This window comes from Centropristis striata, chromosome 15 (genome assembly GCF_030273125.1).
Source record: "Centropristis striata isolate RG_2023a ecotype Rhode Island chromosome 15, C.striata_1.0, whole genome shotgun sequence".
Lineage (NCBI taxonomy): Eukaryota > Metazoa > Chordata > Actinopteri > Perciformes > Serranidae > Centropristis > Centropristis striata.
This window is the reverse complement of record NC_081531.1, coordinates 10,525,931-10,547,945: the sequence shown is the minus strand read 5'-3', so window position 1 is coordinate 10,547,945 and position 22,015 is coordinate 10,525,931. Positions and strand designations below refer to the sequence as shown.

At 39.5% G+C, this 22,015-nt stretch overlaps 1 protein-coding gene across 1 annotated transcript in view; it reads left to right on the top strand.

The window, feature by feature from the left end:
- Nucleotides 1–3,059: 3,059 nt before the first annotated feature.
- Nucleotides 3,060–22,015, top strand: part of pdlim4 (PDZ and LIM domain 4) — a 49,608-nt gene continuing 30,652 nt past the window's right edge. The window contains exons 1-2 of the mRNA XM_059351853.1: nucleotides 3,060–3,338; nucleotides 13,622–13,773. Of these exons, the coding sequence (XP_059207836.1) occupies nucleotides 3,246–3,338; nucleotides 13,622–13,773 (245 nt within the window). The 5' untranslated portion in view covers nucleotides 3,060–3,245. The remainder of the gene's footprint in view (nucleotides 3,339–13,621; nucleotides 13,774–22,015) is intronic.

Sequence of the window (22,015 nt, the reverse complement as noted above, 5' to 3'; positions counted from 1 at the left end):
TGAGCAGAACGTAGTAACATAGAAAGCATTTTTCAAGTCATAGCATTTTGCTGGGAAAGGACTGAAAATGAGTCTGTCCGCCCAGGTGTCATGTTTCCATCACTGCCCATTGGGGCTGGAGCCAATAAATACCCATGACTACTGCACAGTCATTTGTCCCTGGAATAAATGCCGATTGTAACCTTTCTAACCTAACTGAAAGACAAAAGCCAGATGTTAGTGGGTGTTAGTGGGTTTCTTGTCCAGTCTTAAATGGGCTTTAGTCTAGTCTTGTTTTTTCAATTAGTTTACAATTTTTCATCCAACGTAGGACAAAGAGTACACAAAGGTGCCCCTGACCAAAACTAGAGCTTTTCTTTTTAAACCCTATGACCTTTTAAATAATTGACATGTCAAATGTATAACATTTTAAACAATCACATATGGAGCAATGATTATAGGATTATAAAAGCTATGTATATGGGTATTGTGCTCATCAGGGTCCAAAGCTGTCAGTTTGACATATTTATTGATAGTTTTTAAGTCACAATCCACTCAAAAATGTGTTTTTTTCATGATGTTTACATTTCCCAAAATGTCTGACCTTTACTGACAATATAAGACATTTACTTTCATAATAAAATAGCTTAATTATCACCAAGGGAAGTCAACCATACCTTTATGCTCACTGGTGGTGCAGCAGGAGGAACTGAAAGCAAATAAAATGAATGATGGGAAGAGGAGAGAAGGACAAGTAAAACAGAAATTCATACGCCATGCATCAGCTGTTGCAATACATGCAAATCCAGTTTCAACCCATTTATACCTGCAGTTTTGAGCCACAGGCTGATTTTGTGACTTACACTTGACATGTCATCAAACTTAAAGCATTTCTTTTTAAACCCTATGACCTTTTAAACAATTGACAAGTCAAATGTATAACATTTCAAACAATCACATATGGAGCAATGATGATAGGATTATAAAAGCTATGTTTATGGGTACTGTGCTCATCAGGGTCCAAAGCTGTCAGTTTGATGTATTTATTTGATAGTTTTAAAGTCACAATCCACTCAAAAATGTGTTTTTTTCTGATGTTTATGGGTCAATGACGTGATCTAACCCAGTGTCAGTTGGTGTAACCAGTAACTTTTTTCCCATAAAGATCTGATTATATACAGGAAAATAAATGTGAACTAAAATAAGAAAAAAATACAATCCATGTGTACATTGCAACACTATGGTATATAACAAATTTTACATAATTTGACAAAACTTTAGAGAAAAATGTTTTTTTAGAATATGTTCTGCTCAATATTGACGAAATGTGTAAATGTAGAAATATTAAAAAAAAAGCCATTTGATGTTTTTTAAAATGAAGTTATTACATGTATAAGTCCACTTAAATACACTGTAGTTTAATAAAGTATTTAATATGTATCATTCTTTTGTGGTCATACCATTTGACATCTTGACAACCCTTATTTGTCACTGACCCATATATCTCCGAAAATGTCTGACCTTTATTGACAATATAAGACATTTTCTTTCATAATAAAATAACTTAATTATTACCAAGGGAAGTCAACCTTACCTGTATGCTCACTGGTGGTGCAACAGGAGGGACTGAAAGTGATTGAAATGAATGATGGGGAGAGGAGAGAAGGACAAGTAAAAAAAAAATTCATACGCTATGCATCAGCTGTTGGAAACATGACATGGGATGTGTCATGAACATTAATGACACTTTGAAGTAACATTAATGCTCATGATACTTGTCATGTCATGTTTCTGACAGGCTTGTGTGACTCTTATGTACAGGGTTCGTACTGGTGCTTGAAATCCTTGAAAATGCTTGAATTTAAATGTTGTATTTTCATGGTTTGAAAAGTGCTTGGATTTTGGATAATGTGCTTGAAAATGCTTGAAATTCTTAATTACATGTTCAATGAAAAAAAATATAAATTGAATATTGAGATTAGCAAACTGTACTTTTGGTTGTTAAAAGTGTAAAACCATCGCTGTCTGTATCGTTGAGTGAAAATACCCCTTTTAGCATGTAAGTACTCATCTAAAACATGCAACTTACAACCGTTGTTAGGTACCGGAAAAGCTTGAAAATGGACCTTGAAAGTCCTTGAAAAGTGCTTGAATATGACCACTCAAAAAGAGTATGAACCTTGTATGTAGACACCTTCAAAATAAAGTGTTACCATATCTTGCTTAAGTCACAAAGGCATGTTCAAAAAATTGACTGAGTCAGGGCCGGTTATTCCTACAGGCCACCAAGGCGGCTGCCTAGGGCGCCAAATTGGCAGGGGGCGCCAAATTGGCGCATTTGTACATTTTATTTATTTTCAGTCTTTACAATCAACAGATCTGTGTTTTCTCATTTATTTATTTTTATTTTCAATTCAGTTGTTGTTGGTAGAGTTCCAAAGTTTCTAAAAATTAAAATGTTGAGACCATTATATTGCCTGTATGTAGTTCATGTATCAAATATAAATGTACATTTAAATTTCATTTTTATGTTTATTTTTATTGCATTTGTAGCCTATGTCTACATTTTATTTATTTTCAGTCTTTGCCATTCTTAATTTGATGAAGATCTGTGTTTTCTTATTTATTTATTCGTATTTTGCGCAAAATCTCAATATCGCCTAGGGCAGCCAATGGGCTAGAACCGGCCCTGGACTGAGTCATTTATTTCTCTTAAGTTACACTTAAGTTTCTCTTGAGTGTTATTACTATGCCAATAGCCATCCTTTGTTACATCCTTTTTGAGTGAAATGATCAATAAATGTCATATGTCACTTTTGGTGAAGTTTTTTGTGTTTCCTGCAAAACTTGAAAAAATGACTTAGGGGATTATTTTAACAGGGTGACGATATGCAAATCCACTTTCCACCCATTTATACCTGCAGTTTAGAGCAACAGGCTGATTTTGTGAGTCACTCCTGACATGTCACTGCTGGCCGGCTAGGTTCCCCTGCTCCGTCCCCTCCCTCCCTCCCTCTCTGTCGGTGCAGACCGGCTGGAGGCGGGCGGGACATCCCGTCATTCCACGTCACAGTCGGCTTCGTTATTTAAACTTGAATCAAGAGAGGAGGAAAGTTTTCTCAGACGGGACAGCGTTGCCTAGCAGCTAGGCAGAGGACTCTAGCTACTTCACGTTTTTGTTTCCCGCATATCGAGGAACCGCGGATATCTCCTCTCTCTCTCTGTCACCTCGTCTGCTTCCCTCTCGCAGTCCATTTTGCCAAAAAATGACCCAGACCGTGACACTAAAGGGACCCTCTCCTTGGGGTTTTCGTCTGGTGGGTGGACGGGATTTCAGCACACCGTTAACCATCTCCCGGGTAGGTAGTAGACACTTTGCTGCCTGTCGCTGCGGTGTGTTTCCATTCATTGAGCCGTGTGCAATTACAAACCGCTTTTTTTTTTTCTTCTTCAACATTTTCACTGACTTATACGCAATGACAGTAATTCGCCGGCGCAAGGGGTGGAGGGAAAATACTTGTCCAAATAATTAAACTTAATAAAAGAGGTCGCCAAGGTCTATTATCCCTATAGCCGTAGGTATAAGTGTATTAGCAGGAGCTTTACTCTAAAAGCTGACAGACGGTGCTGTCTAATTCCTGGCAGCTAAAGTTGCCAGTAATTTAATGAGTCATTGCAATTGGCTGACCATACATAATGAGCTTTCACTATCACTACCAATAGAAGTGAGGGAAAACAAAAACACAATATAGTGCAGGGATGGGCAACTTCAATACTGGAGGGGGACACTACCACAGGGCCACATATAGGACAGTGCACCTAACCAGATATGATGAAACTGCAATTTTAAATATGTTTACAGTGCAGTAACTTAACATATTTCATGCTCAGATGCATGTTTAACTGTATAAATAGGAATACAAAAGGTTTGAAGCAAATACAAAATAACCACTTACTGTGATTTCTTTTTTGTGTGTGCAAGAACAGCAGACCAACATCAATTGCAAGAAGTAATTTTGTGCATTTTTACACTGCACTTTTAAGATTTCATGCTCAAATGCATGTAGTTGTACCGAGGGCCACTTCAAGTGAGGGTGCGGGCCGTATGCGGCCCCCGGGCCTCCAGTTGCCCATCCCTGATATAATTCTATTTTCAAGTATAGTTAAATTCAAGACATACTTAAAATATGAAAAATGGCTAATTAAAGTTATTTTTTCCAGCTTTGTCTATAAATGACCTCAGATCAGAGATGCTTATGTAGAGTTTTTATGTTGTTGTTGCGGGAAATGGCATTACCACCATGATAACTTCATTTTTTAATGTGCTTTTTAATTAATCATTGTTTATATTATTGGTTGTAGTAGTAGCTAGTACTAGAAGTAGTCAGAGTAGTATTCATGAACTTTCCTGACCTTCTGAATATGGGTCAAGAGTCAGTGTGCTGGCAGTGGATCTGGCAGTAGCTGATAGTTCATCCCGGCCAGGGTAAACACAGCCCGGTCCTGCTGCAGGGCTCGTAGGAGACAAGAGGGAGGGGGGGGACGGGTGCTGACATTTGTTTTTCATCAGAGCTCATTGGTGCTGCTGAGGGATTCCAGGTGTTGTGCTCAGCTGTATCACCAGCCCCAAACCGACCCTTTAACTACAGGGCCCTAGCACTTGAAACTAGAGGTGTAATTTTTAGATTTACGGCAGGCTATTAACGAATTTGAGAGAAGCAGGCGAACCCCTGAAGGTCACCTGAAGTGCTCTCTGTTTTAAAAAGCTACCACTGTATGCATGAAAGAGTTGTGATGCTTTGGAGAAGCATGCTTTGAGTTTTGCTCTGCACCTTTGCTTTTTCAAATCACAGTGAAAGGAAACTGCATTTTGCAACTTGAGAAATTTCTGTGGATGGAGCATTCTCTTCATGCTTGATCTTCGTGTTTGAGTTTCCAACAGAGACCATGCCCAAGACCAGAACTCATTTGGAAAAAGGAAAACTCTACACTACAGGCTATTGTAGCTCTCTTGTGTTTCATGCTGCATTTAAAGTCAAAATGTTGACGAGTGCAGCCAGAGCATCTCAGATTTTGTGATGCATACCTTCCTAACTTCTTTAATCATTTGTACAGCATGCAAGTTACGGTTTGAATGTCAGTGATTTAACTATTCCTGAATTTTGCAGTTTCAGTCTGTGCATACTTGCATGACTGCCAGTGTGGAAACCGTGGCATGCACTGAGAAGTTTTCGCATTGTGAACATTGCGTAACTCAGTGATGATGGCATCAGAGAAAAATAATTACAGGTTACACTTTACAGACAGTTGTATAGCAAAGATGGCAATAAAAACCAACGCTGACACGAAATAGCTGCTTGCTAGAGTAAATGCACCGTAGGGGAGTTTCGGTTAATTCCTAAATCTTGGCTAGAAAATTAGAGGAGGAAGCAGCTGGTGAGATGCAAGCATATTTATCAAAATATGTAATGTCAGAGGCATAAATACACACAGTGTTTTGGCAGCAGCACCCAGCATTACACTACCTCCTGCCTTCTACCAGCCATTACAGAGCACTTCAGTGTCCAATTGACGTCACATGCTCTGAAACATCAGCTGACAGCACAAAATGTGTTTTATTGGCCGAACTCGATAATTGTTTTATCCTGGTGTCTAGAATGCTACACACGAATAAATAAATCACAATTAAATTCAGGAAGAAGTGATAAAAAACTGGAAATGGTGGGAAAGGAATCCTCTCGCCTCGCCTCATGAGAACCGGTCACATTCTAAGTTTGAAGCAGAGTGTAATTCATTGCTGCTGATATACTGGAGTATCTCCTAAACTTGCTATTTATCACATGCTTGCAACATTCTTGCTGCACGGTGCATGCCCAAGGCGGCAATTACAGTGTGTTGAATGGTGACGCAGAAAGAGATACATGGAGGGAGAGACAGAGAGCTAGGGAGAAGGATAGTTTATGTCGTAGGATGTCCAGAATCCCTCTTTGGGGGGAATTTTTGTGAAATGAAAACGTCATACAAGCCAGAACTCTCTGAAGGTTGTAACAGTACCTTCTGGCTCTGTGAAGAGAAGATAAGGCCTAAATGCTAGTTGTTTGCAATCCTTCGAATCCTACGTCTCCCTTGCATGACTGAGAGATCTAGTCCCTTCTTCTAAATGCCATGAAACACCTGCACTTGGAGACAGTGAAAGTTGTAAATACCAGAAAACAGGTTCTGATGGCAGCAGCTGGTTTTTCCCTTAAGGTGATAATGTCCCAGGATAAGCCCATTAGTCCCCTGCCAGCCCATTAAGTCTCCAGCCAGTTAATGACGTGTCTACTAGACTCTGGAAACATTTGCCCTGATACTCTCTGTGTGTGTATGTGTGTGTGTGCAGTGGTTGTTAAATAGCTCTGTGTGCATGAAAGAGGCAGAGCGGCAGAGAAACATTATAAAATCACAGATGTAACTGCTGAAGCATTTAGAGAGGATACGTTGAATATGGCAGCTGGGGTATAAGTCCTTTTGTAAATCTGTGTCAAACAAAACGTCCAGCTAGAAGGTGACGCAGGACGCTTGTCAGTCCTGCCAACTGGCAAACAGTCGTCTTCACGACGGGAATTCACAACCGAGCGTTGGGTAAATAATGACCCGAGCTGTGCACAGAATCACTGTCCAGCTTCCCTTCTGACACCTTTATACTGTGCACGCTGCTGTGTGGTCTGTGTTGTTTGTCTGTGCATGATGGGAAATGTGCTTTCAGACAACTGCTGTTGGTGCATTTACAGGGCTGATGCACAGGCCACATTCATCATTTAGTTCATAAAATATTGGAGGAAATGAGAAGTGTTCATTCCAGTTTTCCAAACCCAATAGTGACATTTTCAAATAGTATGTTCTGTCCAACTTGCAGTCAAAATAATAATAATTTTGAGTTGAATTTATGTCAAAAAAGGATTAGCACCATATCACATTCATTTCAGGCAATGTTTTAACTTTCTGAATCAGGGTTAATCAAATATTTTCAGTTTAATATTGCATAAGACAATGAAAAAAGCCAATTCCCACAATTAAGAAACTGAAACAAGATTTTTTTTTGGCATTTTTACCTATAAAACATTAATCAATAATCATTAGTTCTTTATTCGTATAGTTGCTGATTGACTAAATGTTTCAGCTCTACCCACCACAAAATCATAATCAATTCAGCACAGCTTAGGGTATATTCTACCTAAAGATCCATATAGTTTTATTACACCATTTGTGACCCATCTGCATGGGATCAAAGTCTAACTTTAGATAGATAGATACATTATCAGAATAGGATGAACTGTCATCTATTCTATAGCAATACTGACATGCCTGTATAGGGATTATTGGTCTCTGTATTCATTCTTGTTGTTCATATTTCGGCACAGGAATCCTTCTTGAATTGTTGCAGGACCATTATAAGGGGATTTTTTTTACAGCCAGTGTGAACAGAAGGAGTGATTGCAGAGACCAAAAAACTTTCAATGGAAACTTGAGCATTTTAAAGACAAGCTTGAGGAAAATGTGACCGTATTCATTCATATCTTTCATCTGTAATAAAGTTACAGTCATGTACTATATGTCAGCCGACAAACCATTCTTCTAGTTTTGGTAATTTTAGAATTAACAGAAAACCTTTAGTCATATAAAGTCATAAGGTTTCATGTTTGTTCAGCTTATTTCACAAGGACATTGGCATCACAGTGCATGAATTAAGAGCAAATATATCTTAGATAGCATCAGCACTTATACATCCAATGAACTCTGCGTCCTTTGTACCCTTTAATCTCCCAGTGTACGTCTGTCCAACTCCGCCACATACCAGAGACAGGACATGTGACCTGCAGCCACATGGGTTGTTTCTCTGACGCTGCTGGTTATAATAGTCAGCTTTAGACTGCTCTCCTGCTGATCTTTCCTCCAAATCTCCAGGCTAGAATTATAGATGCCACGAGCCACATCACCACAACAAACTGAGAGAAAGATAACAGATGGTGCTGTCGAAGAACTTCCTGCTCCTGAGACCGTATGGGCGGGAGAACAATGCGAGTCCTTGGCTTGTTGCTGAGCTTTTCCTGCTATCTGATGTATGGAACTGAATGATTGATGTTAACACGGAAATGTGTGATTAGTGCCGTGAAGATGAGCAGATTTCTAGTCTTTTAAGTACAGTAATTACAGATGAACTTGCTTTGTTATGATCATCACGTGGAAAACAGCAAGTTCTTATTCATTGTGAAGTTTGAATGATGTGCTTTTTCTTCTGAGCTTTAATGTATTTGCTATAATTCATGTGGCGATCTTATGATCATATTGAGGAATCACATAGTGAGAATGACATAAAGGAAACTTCTTAGGGAGCGCCGATGCCACGTGCAAGAAACAGAAGTATTGCTAATCTGATTACAAATCCAATTTAACCCACACTTTCTGATGAGTAATGCTCATGAGTAATATCATGCTCATTGTAGACATACACAAATGCATTACAGGCTGTTATTAATTTCAAATGACTCTCCCATTGCCTTGTGTTCTCATTAAATCCCACATATTTAATCACAAGCTGCGGCATTGCTTATTGGTCTTGGCAAGTTCAGTCTCTTTGTTTCAGTGTGATAATCACACACCAGTTAGAACCTCACACCCCGGGCTATGTAATGGCTTTTAAGAGCGTCACCAAGGTCATATCCATGGTTATGGTTATCGCAGGTCCGACAAGCAAACAAAGGCTCTTGACTCGTAGCCAGGAATGATCTGCTGTGGTGCTCAGACCAGCGACTCGCTGCTTCCACCCTGCAGAGAGCTTCTCCGTGGGATTCACACATGAGAGAAATATTTGAAAGTGGCAGGTTCTTCTTGCATAAAGCTTATAAATAAACAAGCAGTAAGTGTTGGTTTGGTGGTTTGATGGTGTGATGATGAAGACATCTGGACGTCCAGGTGACTCACAACTGTTGTTTCAGCTGTATTGAAATGGCTGTAAGTCAATGTGAGTCATTTGAAAGTTCTCAAAACAAAGTTGGTGAAAGATAAAAAAACATTTGCTTTAGATTTAGTGCAGTTTTAGCCGACATCAAGACGTCTTTTCACCTGCTATCTGACCGTCACTAGATGGAGGATGCCATACTGTGTGTGTTCTACAACAACAAGAATTTCTACTTAAAGTTACTCTACTAATTTCAAGTGCCCTTACAGAGATGTCGATGCAGATAAGAGGCAGGTTAGGCAGCAGATAATGATTTTGGTTATCATCAAGAAAACCATGGAAAATGTCTAGATATCAGCTCTAAAATTAAACTCTGATGCACTATTTTTGTTGTTATCATTATATTTGTCCAAACAAATGTACCTTCAGATGTACCAGGCATTAAAATGAACGAGAAATCGAAGAAAACTATTTTTTAAATGACTGTATGTGGCATGTATACCACTGTTAAAGAAAATAAGAGATTTTTCAGGAATTTAGAAAGGTACTTACATTTTATGGCTTAGTTCTTAGACATGACGATGGCTTGATGGAATACTTTCAACACATTCTCTCCCAACTCACAAGATACTGACACTTGTAGTCATTTCCCTAAAGAACAAGGAACCCTTTGGTGTCAGTTTTGGACGTGTCAGTCAATTTCGGCTTGTTATATGCATGGTAGCTTTGCAAAATATACACCAGAGGCATAAAAACCCACTCTATTAGGGTTCAGGCATAAAAAGAACTACTTTTACACTTCCTACTGGTTTCGCTGGTTGACAACACTGACCTTGGTTTCGTTTGGGACATGAACACAGGTCTCCTGGATCGAAGTCAGGGGTTAATTTGACATGTCCAGCTCCAATCCAACCCACCCTTAACAGACATTTGGGCTATGTATAAGATGTTTGATGCTAGGAATGTCTAATAATGACACTAATTGGTTTACATTGGCGCCAATGAAAGCTTGGTGCATCTCATACAGATGCTACAAGTTGCCTCGTGTGCCGGTATCTGATAAGTTTAAAGTTAGCAGCTTTATCACATACAGGACACATATATACACTTACACAAACTTTTTTTTTGCTGTCTGTTTCTCACTCCAACAGAAAAACGTAAGTGCCCACAGTGAAACCACACTCCAGCACACATTCATCAGGCCTCAGTGTGCCACATGATGACTCTGTATGACATGAGGCTGTCATTTGCTAACCGCTCTATCTGTTAGCAATTAACTATGTCACTGTTTGTGGAGCAGCCCCTTCATGGAAACAATATGGCTGTTGAGATTGCCCAACGACCAGTGAAGTTGCTTTCAGCACCATCACCATCAAATCCCTGTGGTTACATTTTATGTGACCTTATTGAGTACATTAAGTAATTCATTTTTCTGTTAGCACCAGGATTCATTTATATAATTAGAACTTCTGTTTTGTCAAAGTAAGCAAAAATATCCCTATTTGTTGCTGTATTAACACATTCCATGACTGAAAATAGGTTTATTGGCTGAAAATTGGATAAAATTCATACCATGTGTCTAAAAAACACTTTTGATTATTGACAAAAAGCTTTGGTCTCAACCTGCAGGCACACACACCACACCACATTTGTTCTCAGATGACATTTTTGAGTTTTATTCTTATTTTGTACAACACAAAGCCAGTGGAGGTGGATCACTTCCATTTTTTTTTTACTACTAGTGGTTTCATGTGAGTAAAATTTTGTTTGTATGGTCTTCAAAGCTTCTTACCATTGAGTAACAACCTAATTAGAAAATGACAATCATCTTAAAGGCTCTGCAGAGTTTAGCCATGACATCACACTACATCCACAGTGTAAATATAGCAGTTTGTGATTATGTCTGAACCACGTAACTCTATACTCTCCTTACATTTCCTCGCAGACGGGAATGTTTGTCCTCTAGTGACGACCTCAGTCATGCTATTGTGGCACTTGGGATACCAGTGTGTGTGTGTTTGTGTGTGTGTTTGTGCACATGTGTGTACGACTCATGCATTGCTATTCACGGCTTGACCCTGAGGTGATATAACTCACTTTCTTTGTGTGTTTGGGGGATGCATGAACTTCGGTCCACTATGACACAGCCCAGGCACAAACCCAAGACACACACACACACACACACACACACACACACACACACACACACATAAACATTTAAAATGCATTCTCACAAGGGAGGTTGTGCTGAATGATGTGGTTAAACTCTAACCTCCAGTTAGTGACTGTCAACAAAGAATGACAAATAAGGATCAGTTTCTTTTTTTACCAACACACCAAAACAACTTTTTTTATACTTTCGCCTATTTTTAAAAGACTTAATCTAGTTGTATTTTATGTCAGATTTCCACCAATGCAGTCCACAAATAAAGTGAGTTTAAGTGAGTTTACTCTCCCTGAGACTCACACACACACACAAACACACACACACACACACACACACATTTACACACATTCCCCACACAGCTCCTGACCTCTCCGCTTACCGGAACTGAGTCAGGGACATTGGGGCGTTCAGAGGCTGTAAATTAGGAATTCCACATTTGAACCACACGACTCAGCTATTAGTGCTTCATGGAGCGTGAACTTGTGTGCCTTTGCTCTTAAAATGCTCTTCCCAGTTAGCGAGGCTGCTTCTCTTGCACAAGCAGATCCCTTCTCTCAGTCTGGTTCGTTATTCCACACAGTCGTATCTGAATTTATCTTGGATTAGATTACCGATATCAGTTAGAGAAGTAAGTGTTATTTCAACAAGAGGTTCCAAAAACAATGCATCTTAATGTGCAGCTGTCAAGGGAATGGGCTTTACAAGATGCTGAGGGGTCAGGCGGTGGGCGCTCTGAGAGGTATTCACTTAAAAACTTGGATGACAGGACAAAGATTAATCACTGACACTTGACATACGAGGGCTTTATTAACAGGAAAACACTCAAATCTTCTGCTCCCTGTGTTTTTATGGATACAGGTAGTCATTTAAGCCTTTTAGCTCTCAGGTAGGTTACAGAGTGCTGAAATCTGAGCACCAACCTGCTTCAGATTTATGAAAAAAGCTGATCACTTCCTTTTTTTATTGGCTGTTCAACAAGAGATGAAAAGAAACTTCTTTTAAAACTGTTTGGATTTTTTTCTTTGTTTTATTTAATAGAAAATTTCTTTGGGTGTTGGGCTGTTTTGATCAGAAAAAACAAGCACTTTGAGCACGTCAAGTTAGACTCGGGGTAATTGGGATGGACATTTGTGACCATTTTATGTATGAAATGATTAATGAAGAACACAACCAGCGCATTAATCAATAATGGAAACATTTCTTGCAGCTTCTCTTGTCTTTGCAGTTCAGCCAGCTGCCAACAGCTGTTGCAGCTGCCAGATTTCTAAACCTGAATCAGTGTGTTTAGGACAGTAAATGAATATGGAGTCACTATTGTGCTTTTCTGCAACAGAGAGTAGCAAATCCAACTCTTATTTAAGCGATATGAAAATGTCATAGATTATTGCTTAAAAGTCCTCCAAAATCAATGTGACTATAGAAATTGCATCCAGCTGCTGACAATCTCCTCACATTTTATGGTTGGAAAAATACAGTCAAACTAATACTCATGCATGTCACAGCTTGACGGCGCACAGAGACGACCAGAGACATGATGACAATTGTTCGCATTTCATTACATTTTTGTTTCATTGCTAGTAAAGAGCGCTTTCCTCTGCAGCTTGCTGCCATATGATAGGGACTATTTTACTGTGCAGTGTCTGACTTTGACAAGGAAGGATTTCATTGGTAGTTTCTTCTTATTTATGTCGGCCAAAACCATGCGACCAGTCCGAGGCGGGCCTGGAAATAGCAGGGGCAATTTGTGTGTGTGTAATAATGGAAAATTGTTATCATATGTGTGACTGTGAAGGTGAAACATACCCACTGGGACACCCACCTCCCCTTTCCTCTGCCTCATTGCGGTCCTCACATGTCCACAGTGTTTCTGGAATGAAGGATCACAGAGAGGAACCTGCTCATACTCCAATGGCTCAAAGATAATCTCCAAAATTATAGCGATGTGGACATGTGTTTTACAAAATCAAAACGGTCCAATCGATTAATCTGAAAAAAACGACAAGAATATATTAAACAGATGCTTGTAAATGAATCTAACATTTAACAGAGATGGTTATTAAAGTTCAAGGTTCATATGCAGACTCTGTTCAAAGTAGCTCACTCCTGAAATCATTTACTGTGGCTTTAGTCTGATGCAATTGCTGAGTGACCATAAAATTGCACATTGTTTGTTTTTTATCAAATTTAAAAAGGGCCTGCGTATAAAAATGTCCCAGTTCTTTTTTGAATATTTCACCACCTCCAAACCTCTGAATGGCCTCTCACTCCCCGGTGTCATTGTTGCTGGCTTTTGAAAATGTAAACCTCGAGTGCTGCCCAAGGCAATATTACATAAATCAAAAGAGAGCTGCTTTTGTTGAATTTGGCCCCCGTGTTGACACTCCCATGCTAATACTCTTTTTCTTTTTGTCTTTCTTCTTCACTGACAGTTTGACAGCACTTATAACAGTTCTTTCTTTTCTTTTCTTTGTGTTTGGATCGCTGTGTGTGGGTGTGTGTGTGTGTGTGTGTGTGTGTGTGAATGTTTTCTTTAGGTAACACCAGGCAGCAAGGCGGCCCAAGGTGACCTGTGTCCAGGCGACACCATCTTGGCTATCAATGGCGACAGCACAGAGCTCATGTCACACATGGAGGCTCAGAACAGGATCAAAACCTGCACTCAGCAGCTCACGCTCAACATCAGCAGGTACGGAAACACCAGACTGTCCTCACCAGTAGGGCTGGGCGATATGGACCAAAAGTCATATCCCGATATATTTAGGCTGAATATCGATATGTGATATATATCCCGATATTTTTTATCGCACAATGAGAGCAAATGTTGAGTCAAAGTCAAATGTGACATGTCACAAGTAGTTTTATTGAAACCGTTTATTTAAGTGAACCTAAATACTGTATAACAACCGGAGTACCTTTTAAAAAAAAAAAAAAAAAAAATTGCCTATGAAATAAAATAGGCTAATCTTTTTCTGAAATAAATACATTATATGAGAAAAAGAATAACGAACATTACAAAAGAGCTAAATATGACAAACCCTAGTAAGGGCAGCATATATATGTAACGAAATTTTTTTTAAAATTGAACTATATTGATATATGTCATATGGCCTAATTTCATATCACATTTAAAAATATATCGATATATTTTATAAAGTTTCATTTATTACCCATGATATTACAAATCACATTTTTTTGCAGTGGCGCTTAAAACTAAAACTATGACTAAAACTAATAAAAACTAAAATAATACGAAGCATTTTCCAAAAAAAAAAAATTAAACTAAAACTAGCAAACTCACTCTTTAAATAAATTCAAACTAATTGAACAAAAATTCACAACAAAATTAAAACTAAGACTAATGAAAAATCCAAAACTATTATAACCTTGGTAGGCGCCAGGTTTTGACATGAAAAATGAATATGTGGAGTAGAAATCTGATCGGGAAAAAAGTTCATATACACAACTGTTGCTATAAATAATCATATGGGAAGTTTTGGAAGGCACTAACCAACAACCATATGGACACACACACCAAAACACAGGAAAAAAATCCCTGTTTAAACTTAACATCATAACCATGTTGGATACAACATATAACTTCCTTGCGTGATTTATTTCATGTACTACATCATTAGAAGGTAGCTTACTGTACGTGTACTGTAATTGCTTGCAGACTTATAATTAATGAGTGCTTATATTCAGAACATTTTCCACAGAAGATGACTGATGGGAAGTATGACGTTCAGAATAATTGGATGTCAGGAAATGTTACAAACATTAGTCACTTGCTAATCAGTCGTCACTGCTTTGACCCTCAGTTGAGGCTGCTTATGGTTTTTGCTTTTAGGCTCATTAAGTGAACTGAGTTGAAAAATCTGACTGATTTTTTATGACAAAGGTCATTTACTGCCTCTGGTCCAGAAACACATATTGTTTCTATTTCTGGTGGGTCTGCTCAGCTTGGCACAGTCGAGTCATGCGGACAGACGACAGGTTTACGGCAGCTTAAATAATCGACTCCGTGCTCCTGACAAAGTCAATGAGGCTTGCACATACAGTGAGTCAGACAGTGACCTTTTGGAATGGACTTCACGATCGATATTGTGCATTTTTGCCACTTCATGAGGTGGAAAATCAGTTTCAGCAATGACTTTTAGACCGGGTATGTGAGGATGGATGATTTGGCCTCATGCGGAGGACGGGAGCAACATGTTTCTGTCAAGCGGAAATCATCCATCTAAACAGTTAATGACACAGAGAGAGGGGTGGGGAGGGGGGTAACCAAGGAAAAACTGAAATGTCAGTTGCTTCCCACATTTCTATTAGATGGTTACTTAGGGTTGCAAGCGTATTGGAAAGTGCAGAGCGAATCTGGCAGCCTCTGAATCCCGTCCTCTCAGATGAAGAACACTGTGTGGTTTCAGCCTCAGTTACAAGTGACAACTGCCAACTGGTGCTGCAGCTCTCTCCTTTTAGGGCAGCAGACAACACAGTCTCTCTCCTGTAATGGTTTGGAGCATGAAGTTGACTCGCAGATGCAGCGGAAATAAGAATCACTTTCGGAGGAATCGGACACTTCAGATAAGCAAAATTTACACATGCAGGAACTCCAAATTCATACAGAGAGCGTTTCTCTCTCTCCCTTGCTCTCGTTGCACTATGTTTGCTTTTATAGTATGCACTCTAGCATGCAGCAGCCCTCTCTTTCCCCACAGCCATCCATCCATATATCAAGCTGAGCGGCCGAGCGTTAAGTGGTTTGTCCACATAGGGATAGTAAATTTATTTAAGGATACATAAAGTAGTATTCTGTGGGGGAGCTCCTCGACAGCTGCAGGACCAAAAAGACGGGCACTCCCACACTTAAACACTTGCACCCCAAGTCACCCAGATTCAGCAGAAAATTCCCTTTACGTCGTTGAAGTTGATGGACACATTAGAGAAAGTAACAATTTAAAGTTTAAAAGCAGGAGTGATGTAGTGATGGATATGTGCCTTAGTAAGTTGAATTATTTACCTGCAGTTTTTGCACTTTCTTGGTGCTCTATCACATTTATAGAGTGGAAAATGAAGATATGTTGTGTATTATTTTCCATGTAGTTTAAGGTAGATATATTGTAAACACTTGGATTTTGAAGACATTTTTAAGTTATGTTCTACGGTTAAAGAGAGTGATATTATTTTGGTGATTGACATACTGTTCATATTTTTCAGTAAGGCCCTGAAACCCCACCAAAAACTATTTTGCTGATCAAAATCAGTTCAAATTCAGTGACTTTTGTTCTTTCATAAAGACAAAAAGGTGAAATGCATGTAGACACAATGTAGAGCAATCTGAAACTGACTTTTCCATGATGTCAACAGAGATAATTCACACTCATTAAGGAGCTCTAAATTATAGCCGTCAGACATAGTCATGCTGTTGATCAACCTCCTTCATTTTCTCATTTTAAACTGACAAGATAGCAACACAGCAGAGGCAGAACAAGGCAAGCTGCTGGTATGTGACCTTTCTGCAGAATATTGGCTGAATAATTAGAGTGTGAGCTGCCCTGCTGCTGGACAGGAGGAGGGTACAGCATGTCTGAGAGACAGGCATGCACCTTTGGCTCCGGAGCACAGCGCTGAAATGAACTGCTGGTGAAGGGCAGGGAAGACAAGCAAAGGATTTTAAAATTGATATGAAGGTTTTAAATTACTTGATCAGAAAAGAAAAGACAGCAGACAAATAAGTGTAACAAATAGGGTGGCTGAAAGATGAAGGGGAATGTGAGAAAATCAAAGATGGGGGAGAGGGAGAGAGGCAGTATTGGAAATTGCATACTATACTAGCAGTTAGGGTTGTCACGATACTAAAATTTTCGATACCACAAGGATAAAAACAAAGACCCCAAAATTTAACAGAAATATTTTATTAACAAGAAAAATGCAACATGTAAAAATTAACAGAACCACAGGTTAATATTTATAATAAAAAAACAGTTGTGCAAAAAGAAACTGCAACTATATTAACAAGCTTCAGATCTGAGGTAGTGCAAAAAAGAAATAAATAACAATAACAATTAGAACAATATTTTGAGGTTGTATGCTGTGCAAGGGGAGGTATCGATACTTTTGAAAATGAGCATCGTATCCGGATACAACATTTTAGTATCGATACTTTTTTGAGTATCGATACTTTTGACAACCCTACTAGCAGTACATTCTATTGATCTGAGTATGCAAAAAAATCTTTGGTATGACAAAAATACAGAAAAAGAAAAGCAATATGCAGTGTGTAGTGCATTCATCTGTAGTGATTTTGAATACAGCCAGAGAGAGGGAGGTCAAAGCCAAGTGGAGGAGCGGTGAATCAGAGAGACCAAGTGAGAAATCCACATGGGCTCTTCTCTGCATCCAGTGCTGCTTTACAGCCAACATTTTCTGCTGGGTGGATTGCTGGAAATTCAATTACACAGACAACGCAGTAAAGCTCAGAGTTGAATATCTCTCGCTGAGATAGAGGACATATGTCACCACGAGTATTAAAAACAATCCTTAAATTAAAGGAGATGAAGGGACAAGACTTTTTTTCACATTCTCCCAAGTCAAATATAAATCATGGCTGGGTAAAATCTGATACAAAAGGTTACAATTATTTTTTTAATTTATAGCCAGGTGATTAAAGCATTACAATTTGTGTCCTAAAAAAGCAAGTGTGGCGTAGCCTTTTCCCAGGAAATGCTGCAGAGGAAGTCGTATTAACAAACAGCAACGGTTACTATGACTACATAGACAAACAAAATAAAGCCGTGCATAAACTTCAACAGAGTACACAGCACACAGAGGTCACAGTTGGATGCTACTAATTTACCACCAAAATCTAATTAAAACAATGAAATATAAATAAATTAAAAAAACATTTTTAAAACCTAGAAAAAAAGTTCTCTCATAAATTACATAGTAGTTTGTTCTCTAATTGAATAATAAGGCCCAAGCCCTATGTTATTAATTACCCAGACAATGGTGATGTCATGTTCATAATACACGATGAATACTTGTCTTATTTACTGACAGAGATGTGATAAATTATATTTTTATTTTATTGGAAATGCGCCTGACTTGTGGCCAGCAGGAATAACTGAGGATTATTTAATTGCAACCATTGATTCTAAAGTTAAAACGAGAGAAGAAACTGGGAGTAACTCAAAGAACTCGCGCTGACTCACTAGAAAAAATTATTTGAGAGGACACCAGTTCTCAGCCCTCATTAAAAGACTCCGCCATAAAATACTCCACAAACAGTCCCAGAGTCATAGAGGGAGAAACAGGAGACCTGTAATTTTGTGTTGCTGCCGATGGACAAATATATGAGTCTACACGTCTACTGTGAACCAAAATTACAGTACACTGGATGCAGCTGAGCTTGAGGTCTTATGTAACACAAGAATGTTTCTTTGTAAAGTCTCCGCATTTATTACTTTCATAACCCCCATTTTTCATAATTCCTATTATGGAGCATTTTGAAGAGTGCTCTGCATCGGGGGGTTTCTGGTTAGGTGCCCCGGGTAGCTTGTGAAAGTTGAGTAAGAAATAAAGAGGCTGCATGGAGATTTGGGCCAGCAGCTTTAGTTGTTTTTCCTCAAAAATGCCATTAAAGGAGAATTCAACCTTTTAATGCTCATATATTTTTAGACGCCATTTAGGTGTGCTTCCCAGATTTTATTGTTGTTGTGATTAACTGTGTTGTCTGGTCTGCTTTTACTGCAGATAGTTACCGTTCTTAAAATATCTTTCTGTAGCCCCAAGAGAATCTGTCTGAGCTACCTACATTCAATTAAGTTTTATATCATATACTTCATCTTGTAGCAGCATTACACTCTTTTCTGTGTACATTACATAACATTTTCTGCAAATATTGAAGCTAGTTTTAGCTATGCTACTGGCTCAGGATGGCAGTGTCAGTCCATCTGTCCACCACTTTTGTCCAATCCATGGGGCAACCTCCAGACTTGAAAAGCCAATGCCTTAAACCTGCATTCTTGCTAATAGCCACCAGGGGGCGACTCACTGGTTGCAAAAAGAAGTCTGATCAATGAGAAAATTACCCTACTTCTCACTTGATTTATACATTCCTCATAATGAATGTATGGTCTCAGTTGCTTGTTTCAAGTCTTCTTCAATACAGCACAATGTTTGTTTTGTATTTTTTTTACATAAAGTATTACGATAAAACTGTTTTCTACCTTATGTTTGACAAATTACTACCACAGTGCACTAAGAACTTTGACCCTTTCGCAGGATGTTTTCAGTTCATTAAAGTTAATTGGAACATTTGGTCCCCTAAACATGTCTTGTTTCATGTTAAGTTGGCATTTTGAATTATAGATACACTTTGCTAACCAGCATTAGCTGATAACTGTGCACCCTTCTCCCCAGCTCAACCCTCTCCTCCAATAGGGTCACTAAAGGTCACCAAGATGGCAGCGGCCAAATGTCTAAGGTGATGCTTCAGACCCATGGGTGACATCACTGTGGCTACGTCCATTTCTTTATGGTCTAGACTCAAATATCTCAGTAATTCCTGACGGTTTATCACCAAATTCTGTGCATGATTTCCTGACAACTTTTCCTATTGACCTTGATCATTTGTTTACACCCATTAGTGAACCACTAAAGATGAGATTTGATGCAGAAATGGAATGTGCTATACAGTACATAACCAATAATGTTTCTCTGTTCCTGGGTAGATTTCTCGGTTTATTTTTGTACGTAGAGCAGTTGCGTGAGCAGAAAGATAAGAGAATAAAAGGAGCTGATGGATTGGTGAGAAAAAGGAAAGAGATGATAAAGAAAGAAAGACAAGGGTAAGGAAACAGATTAAAAAGTGGTCTTAGGTCACCACTTTACCACAGCTTTCCATTTTCCATCAGGCCTCCCTACTGATGTAGGTCTGTCAACGCTCCACTGTGAGGTGAAACACCCTTGCTAGTTCCTTTTAGTTCCTGGCATCAGTGATCAAATGGAGCTATGTCGTCTTGCAGAGGAAAAATTACCGCCACCCCCGCCACACACGCACACTATCCAAGTTCACTGTAATGTCAGAGGACCTGTACAGACACACAAGGCCCATATTGGAGTATGTCATGTCTGCTTTGCTTGGCTTTAATATCCCCTGACCTAAACAGTGTTTGAATACATGAACCAGCTGTGGAGGAAGCCTATTGCCTCAATTTTCTCCTCCTTCTCCTTTTCATCATCTTCCTTTGACCTCTTCATCGTCCCTGACCTCCATGTACCATTCTGCCTCTCCAAACCTAATTCCCACTCCGCTCATCCACAATTTCTTCTTTTTATATCTCTTCTTCATCTCTCTCTTCCATCTCTTCCACCCTGCCTTCACCTCCCTGCAGTCTCCCTCATTGTGCCAGAGCTTATTGGAGAAAGCCATGTGGTCACAGAGGCCTGAGAAACACATGATGGTGGTTTGGATGTGTGTTTCCACCGCTGGTCAGATCGTTCGGAAAGAGTCCTGCTGGGGTGGCAAGTTAAATGTGCTGAGAAATGAGTCATGATGCCTGAGCTGTGTGTGTTTCTCTGACTCTGTGTCTTCTATTTCTATGAAGTAAGGGCACCCTGCTGTCCTTATTTCAATTTTACTTACTGTTGAAAAGAAAATGTAGGATTAGGTCCAGGCTGGAACAAAACTTGTGCTGCAGATGTTTTAACACTCAGACAGTCAGTTCTCCCAAAATGACTCAAAACCTGTTTAAACATACATTTTATGTGAGTTTTGTTTTCTTTGGGGTTTGTACTTTTACTTCAATATAATGGAAGTCAATGGAAATGTATTTGATGCCGCTCAAAACAGTGACTCATCGCATGACAAAAACTGTGGTCGAACAAAGTAGCAAGTAGTTCCAAAGGCTCACTTATTAGCTTTTTCGAAGCTTTCAACTGCATCCTACAACCGTCAGCAGTGACTGAAACTGGCTGAGTGTTTTACAGTCAACCTATTTTGATGCAGTGCTGTTCTGCTCACTGTGGTCAACCTAGCTTGGAGGAGTTGGTGGGTGGGACGAGGGCATCTTTGGGCCCGATCAAGAATTTCTCATTGAGCGAGAAACATGTCTGGAGTGGGACTTTAAGGGTGGATATACAGTAGTTGGGGTAAGGCAGGGATAGTTTAGGTGGTGTGTTATGAGTGTAGTATGAGTGCATATCCGAGCCCTGCAGATGGGGAAATACAAATCTGGAATCAGAGAAAACTGACAGAGAGAAGGCACAGAGTCAGAGCGCTCCACTGGAGGATTTGCCCCTGCTGCCTCGCTTTGACTCAAGGACCTGTGACTCACTGCTGAGGAATTATGACGAGGCTGCATGGGACCAAAGAAACCCAGGACTCCAGCTGGGACAAAGACAAAAAAGAAACCTCCAAAGGACCCGACTCACACATGCCCCTCCACTACCAGCATCGCTGCCTTCTCCTTCATCCTTCGTTCCTCTCAAGTCTCTTTTTTGTGGTGGTTATAAACCCAACATCAATGGTGTTTGTGAAGCTGTGTGTAGCAGAAACGGAGGATGGGGGGAGACCACAAACCTCCCTCCCTTTTGCTCTCTTTTATTGATCTTGTCATCACCCAGATGCAGATCTTTTCAACTGACCCCCTCAGGTCTGCAGATGACATAACTCCTCTTTAAAAGGTGATTGCCTCCCTTTAGTCCCTGAGGAGAAAACATTTCATCTCATCTCATGTTACAAAATAACAGAGAAACTGCTTCGTTGGTGTCTGATGTATCATTGGGCTGAAAACCATTCTTTTTTTTTGATGGATTTGACAGAACGAGGCAAGACTTTTCAGTGAACCCTGAAATGTTCCGTGATCATCCGCATCTTAATTTGAGGGCACTTCAGCCATCTGTCTCATGCTCCTCCTTGAACATGGTGA